This window comes from Sturnus vulgaris, chromosome 13 (genome assembly GCF_052056855.1).
Source record: "Sturnus vulgaris isolate bStuVul1 chromosome 13, bStuVul1.hap1, whole genome shotgun sequence".
Classification (NCBI taxonomy): domain Eukaryota; kingdom Metazoa; phylum Chordata; class Aves; order Passeriformes; family Sturnidae; genus Sturnus; species Sturnus vulgaris.
In genome coordinates this window covers 8,852,909-8,858,908 of record NC_142255.1, presented here as the reverse complement: position 1 = coordinate 8,858,908, position 6,000 = coordinate 8,852,909, and the positions used below count along the sequence as shown (strand labels likewise).

General features: G+C 52.2%; 1 protein-coding gene across 1 annotated transcript; it reads right to left on the bottom strand.

The window, feature by feature from the left end:
* Positions 1-243: 243 nt before the first annotated feature.
* On the bottom strand, positions 244-3,825 carry BCL2L10 (BCL2 like 10). Its single transcript, XM_014874123.2, has 2 exons — positions 3,271-3,825; positions 244-1,413 (listed from the first exon to the last, which is right to left on the bottom strand). The coding sequence occupies exons 1-2, from the start codon at positions 3,670-3,672 to the stop codon at positions 1,282-1,284; spliced, it is 534 nt and encodes a 177-aa protein (XP_014729609.1). The 5' UTR covers positions 3,673-3,825; the 3' UTR covers positions 244-1,281.
* Positions 3,826-6,000: the final 2,175 nt, after the last annotated feature.

Genomic DNA, 6,000 nt, shown 5'->3' with positions numbered 1-6,000 from the left:
TTTCCAGTCACGACAGTGAAGATGGTCCTTTTGGATGGGATTTTCCCCTCAGGCTGTGTTAGCTCCAGTCTGGACTTCAGGACTGCATTGAAGACTAGAATCAAACTGCTCTGGTGCTGCTGAAGTCCTCATCTCAGGTCAAAGCACCAGCAATACAGTGAATATAAACTGATGCATCCAGGTAACCACCAAAACACTCACTGTCTGAGCACCAGCATCCATCCGATCTAATAATCAGAAAGGTTTTTTAAAATAAAAATACTTTACATTTATTCACCTTTGAAGTCACCATAGTAAAATTGTACACATTGTGAATAACCCAGGAACATTATTAAAAAGCTACCAGAAACATAAGGCAATTTGTACAACCATTGAAAGAAATACACAGCATTTTGAAAACAGAGTGAAATATTACTCAAACAAGACAATGCTTGATACACACTAGAGTGACAAGAACCAGCATTAAGTTTTAAACAAAAATAAAGATGTCATGGCTACAAGTATTATACAGTGATAAATACTTCAAAAATATATTAAGATATATGGAAATTCTCACTTTGTAAAGGAAATCCAGAGAAATTCCAGCCTTCACTGGATTTCAATATACCAATTAAGCTTTAATATTTAAATTCTTTTCCTTTCAGTAGGAATCAGTACTGCAGCCATTACTGTCCTGTATCAATACTTACCTTCTTGTAGTGTAATGAATTTAGCCTTATGTTACATTAAGCTCTAATGCTTCTTGCATCACAGGCACCAATTGCTCTAAATCAACAAATGAGTTGCCTTTTGATTACAAGTGCTGTGCACCACGTTTGAAGCCATAAACCACGTTAGATCACAGTCAATGTTCGCCCACTTTACAGCATTAACGAATGCGGGTTCCAAGACTTGCCTCCACGTAAATAAGACGTCTTGAACAGAGGGTTTAGTAGCAAGCCCACCATAATGTTTTCCTAGCATAACACCAAGCACTCAGAAGTTACAGTACATGAAGCATGCTAAAGTTTAGGTTACAACTTCAAAAAAGAAAGTCCAGAACATGTTTGGAGACAACAGGTTTTGAAGACGCACAAATAGTGCTCTAGTACACATTTGTTTGTGGCATTACTGGGTAGCGAGTGAAGCAGTTTACAGCCAAGGATTTGGTGAGGCAGTTTTCTGAACCAGTTTAAAAATATAGACTTCTTCTTAGAGGGTCTGTTCTATAGAAAATAAAGTGATATCTGGTAAATTGTCAGTTTTGAGAGTACTTTCCCTGGGCTAGATCCGTGCGTGGGCCTACCGCACCAAGAGAAAAGCCAGTCCTGCCATGCCGATGCCCGCCGCCGCTGCCATGATGGCGTTGCCGATGGTGCTGCTCTGCTCCGCCGCCTCCGAGCCGTGCCTGCCGAAGAAGCGACAGAAGCCATCCTGCAACACCAACAGAAAGGACACTCAGGAGCTTGCCATTAACTGGGTTTCTTTAACAAGCCTTTGAGCACAGTTTCATCCTCCCAGCTCAGCCTCTGTCAGCTGCAGAAGGCTCTATTTCAGTCATCAAAGTCTAAACCCACTGCCTTGGGCACAGGCAAAAATGCTTTGTGAGAGCCTTTGCACAAGGCAATCAAAAGGAGTAGCCACAATTGTGTATATAGTTTGCTCAACAGACAGTTGGACACTTCCTATTGAAACGCTCGATGTGTCATTACATATTTTTGCCTTTTTAGGCAAGTTTCTGATGGAAGTTGCCAGCATTGTTCCTCCTAATTTAAGTTTCAGAAAGCATCTAAAACACAGGATATGGAAATTTCCACTTTTAAGACAGGAGCCCAAAGCCAGTCCCATCTCAGTGGATGTGGGACCGATTACACACTCTCTTGGAAGGGCCGGGTGGACACTGCTCAGAGCTGACCTATGACAGAGCAAAGCTGGCAGCTGCTCTCCCAGATCATTGTGATAATCAGAAGTGGCAGCAATACAACTCCAGATGGTCGTGTTTGAACTCTGCTCCACAGATGTCTATGTAAACAAGTTATACTCTTAATTTCTTCCGGAACTTTGTTCTTTACACTTTGATTTGTGCGAACAGGCAATATGATTTTGCCGATTTTGCCAAGTGACAGTGTATGCTGCAGCCAACCACCACGCTGTTCTGAGTGGCCACTGGAAAACCAAGTTCATTTTGGTCTCTGGAAAACTCAATGAAACCAGTGGCTACTTCCCTTCCTTTCTATTTTTAGTGCTTATTTGTACTGACATAAAGTATTCCACTAGGACTACGAATAGGAAATGAGCAGTTCTGTGGGATACCATTTTTTTGCAGAAACACAGGCAAAACTGCACCAATGCCTTAAAAGCTGTACCTTCAAGTGTGCATCTCCCTCCTCCCTAGGCCTAACCTGACTGGCTTCGGGACAGACATGAGAAAGAGCCGCAAGTATGGAAAGTGGGTGCGTTAATACACAGGTGTACTTAAGAACTGGCACGGGTTTGTGCTCACACCTGGAAGAGGACCTGTGCCAGCCTGCTCGCCGAAATGCACATGCTGTGGACCCAAGGGGAAGGCAAACCTCACTCCCTCAGCCAGCAGCATCACTCCTACGATGGAAGGAGAGGCTGCATCCCAATGGGGCCATGTGCGGGCACCGCAGGGGAGGGAACCGGCTGCGCCGCAGCACTGGGGGCCTGCAGGCACCCCAAAGGCTCAGGGCATACCCACGTGTATCGGGATGGCCAGCAGCCCTGGGGACACACCGCGTGTATCGGGATGGCCAGCAGCCCTCAGGGACACACCGCGTGTATCGGGATGGCCAGCAGCCCTGGGGACACACCGCGTGTATCGGGATGGCCAGCAGCCCTGGGGACACACCGCGTGTATCGGGATGGCCAGCAGCCCTCAGGGACACACCGCGTGCGGCGATGGCCAGCAGCCCTCAGGGACACACCGCGTGTGGCGATGGCCAGCAGCCCTGGGGACACACCGCGTGTGGCGATGGCCAGCAGCCCTCAGGGACACACCGCGTGTATCGGGATGGCCAGCAGCCCTCAGGGACACATCGCGTGTGGCGATGGCCAGCAGCCCTCAGGGACACATCGCGTGTGGCGATGCGCTCAGGGACGCTCCGCGCGAGTGCCGCGCACGCCCATCGCCAACACGGACACGGGCACGTCTCCCCCCGGGACAAGGCGCTGCACGGAGCCGGGGGCTGGCCTGCCCCGCTCACCGGGGAGAGGGCGAGGGTCCCGGCACCCGCCCCAGGCCGTTCCCCGCCGCCTGTCCCCGCTCACCCATCCGCCGTGCGCCTCCAGCCACTCGCCGCGCTCCTCGGCCAGGTAGGCGGCCAGGTGGGCGGCCAGGCAGCGCGGCCCGTCGCCGCAGCCCCGCTCGGCCAGCGCGGCCGCCAGCGTGCCGGCGAACACCACGAGCGCCAGCAGCCGGCCCCAGTTGAGGCCGCCGTCGGCCTCCAGCTGCGCCGCCACCCTTCCGAGCAGCGCGGCCGCCTCCCGCGGCTCAGCCCGCGCCAGCGGCGCGCAGGAGCGGAAGAAGGGCCGCTCCTGCCGCTCCAGCTCGGCCGCCGCCCGCCGCAGCGCGGCCGCCGTGGGGCTGGGGGGCAGCGCGGCGCCGCCGCCGCGGTGCTGGAAGTAATCCTCCAGCAGCAGCGCCGTCTCCTCCTTCAGCGAGCGCGGCATGGTGGCTGCCCACGGCGGCGGCCCCGCAGCAGCAGCAGCTGCCGCCGACTAAGAGGCGGGGCGGCCCCTCCGCCCGGCCCGGCCCGGCCCGGCCCGGCCCGGCTCGGCCCAGCCCGCCCCGGGCGCTCCCCTCCTCCGGGGCGGGGCCAAACCGGGGCGGGCGGGCGCGTTCCCATCGGGAGGGACCGCCCGCATCCCTGGAAAGGCATCTGTGGCACATCGCTGCGGGCCTCGCTGGGCAGCCGAGGGACACGCTCAGTTATCGGGTGCTGGCTCTCCAATACTTGCTTTAATTCCTTTTGGGTTTTGTTTTTGTTCCACATTAGTGGCCCGCCCGAACCTGTATTCTTTGCATCAAAGGAGATGTAGGTTTTCCAGGATCATGGGGTGAGTGCAGTATGTATTTAGCCAGCAAATGCAGTGGCTTTTTGATGAGCATACAGGCAATATATAGCATTAGGACCTTCATGGTGCAAAGGTCGGGCCCTTCACACTGCTGGTGTAAAGTAAAGCGGCTGAGAACACCGTTTGTTGAGGGTGTCGTGTCACAGGGCACGGAGCTGCACGGCAGGACACGTCCCTTGCACCCCGCTGTGCCCCGGCAGCTCCGAGCACCGCCGGCTGCTTCCCAGCCATCGCAACTCCCTGAATGTCGCCTCAGGATAGGTGGCACAGGTACAGACACAGGTACACCCAGCCTGTGTGTCCTGCTCGGTGCCGTTCGCAGGTGAGGGGTTGATGGTGGCATGGGGCAGAGGTGGCTGTGACCGCACTGTCACACACCGCCCTGCTGTGCAGAGCACTGCCGCAGCTCCTGGCACCGCGGCACGCTCCCACCTCTCGTCCCACAGCCACCTCAAGGTGCCTAACAGGACTGCTTGGCTTCACTCCATCTGTCTTGAGATACAGCTGTCTCCATTTCACATCCCCATTAGAAAATCTAAAAATAGGTAGTTGGAATCAATCCTGTTGCAATTTCTCAGATCGCTATCAAGAATTGGCCTGATTGGCCCTTAGAGTCCCTCCTAAAGCAAACTTTAGTTCTACATCCCCGTATTTGGCTTTTGTTGTTTTGAAGCAGGGAAATACAGTCTGGTTATGTGCTAGAGCAGTGGCTGGAATGAGATCTTTACTTTTCACAAGAGCTTTACACACATGCTTTTAAAACTATTTTTCCTTATGGTTCTTAATCCTGGAGCAGGAATTTCCTATTGCATTCCTCACAGCAGGAGTGCAAGAGGGAGAGGCTGCTCTTTCTCTAGCAATATCCTTTTCCACCCTTCCTGTTTATATAGCATTTTTGTTTAACAGGACAGAGCCATCTGACAGTGATGGCCCCAGCTACAGCTCCCTTGTCTGCACACGTTTATGGAATAGAGGTGTTTCTGGCACAAATAGCTTGACATACCAACAGGGAAATCTCGAAATGCTGGGCTTTCCAAAGCCTCCCCGACAGCCTTTAGTGAGTAAAAAACACAATGGGTACTTCAGTGTCCTGTTCCTCTAAGTGTCGTTTATCTGATGGGAAGTTGAGGCCCATCCTGGTTCGTGTTTTCACCATTACCTCAGGAACAAAGAGGTGATTTTCACAGGTGGCAAGCCCATGCACACACAAAGGCAGTGGCCCTGAAGTGCAAAACCCACAGCATTTCTCCGTGCAAGAACAGAAGTGCAAGATGCAATATCAGACTCACTTTCACTGGATCTGGTGACAATTTGGACACTGATGTCACTCAGAACAAGCTGGCTGAGCACTTTCCCCGGGCCCTCAGAAGAGGGGAAATGAAACAATGCACCTAAATGAGGAAGGTGCTTTTTTCAGTGACTAAACTGAGCGCTTCCACCAGCTACCTTAAGGCTGACCATATAACCTTCACTGAAATGGAGAGGAGCTGGCCAGTTCTCAGTTGTCTCAGTTGTCTCCTGACTAGGCAGAAAGCTGAACTGCTGCACCTCTAGGTCATCTGCACAGCTGGTTTACCCAAAAAATCACAGCCTGGGCCCTCAGCAGAATTTCAGTGCCTGGCTTTTCACTGGCATGCAGCTGCAACACAAGGAGCTCCCAGAAAACATATACTCTGCATTTTCCAGTTCCTTCCTGGGTATGGCAATAAAGATCTGCAAAGAAAACATTACATTAGCTGTGATCCTTCTAAGCAGGAAAACAAACTGAACTCTGGCCTTCTGAATGCGGGGCATTTCAAGTACTTTCCTGGGCTGCTCACTCTCATTTGCTATGGTGCATCTTGGGTATTTCCAGAAGCAATTTTCTGGTAGATCTGGATTTTACCCGAGATTTTTGCAGGAGAAATCATTTAAGAAACTGTG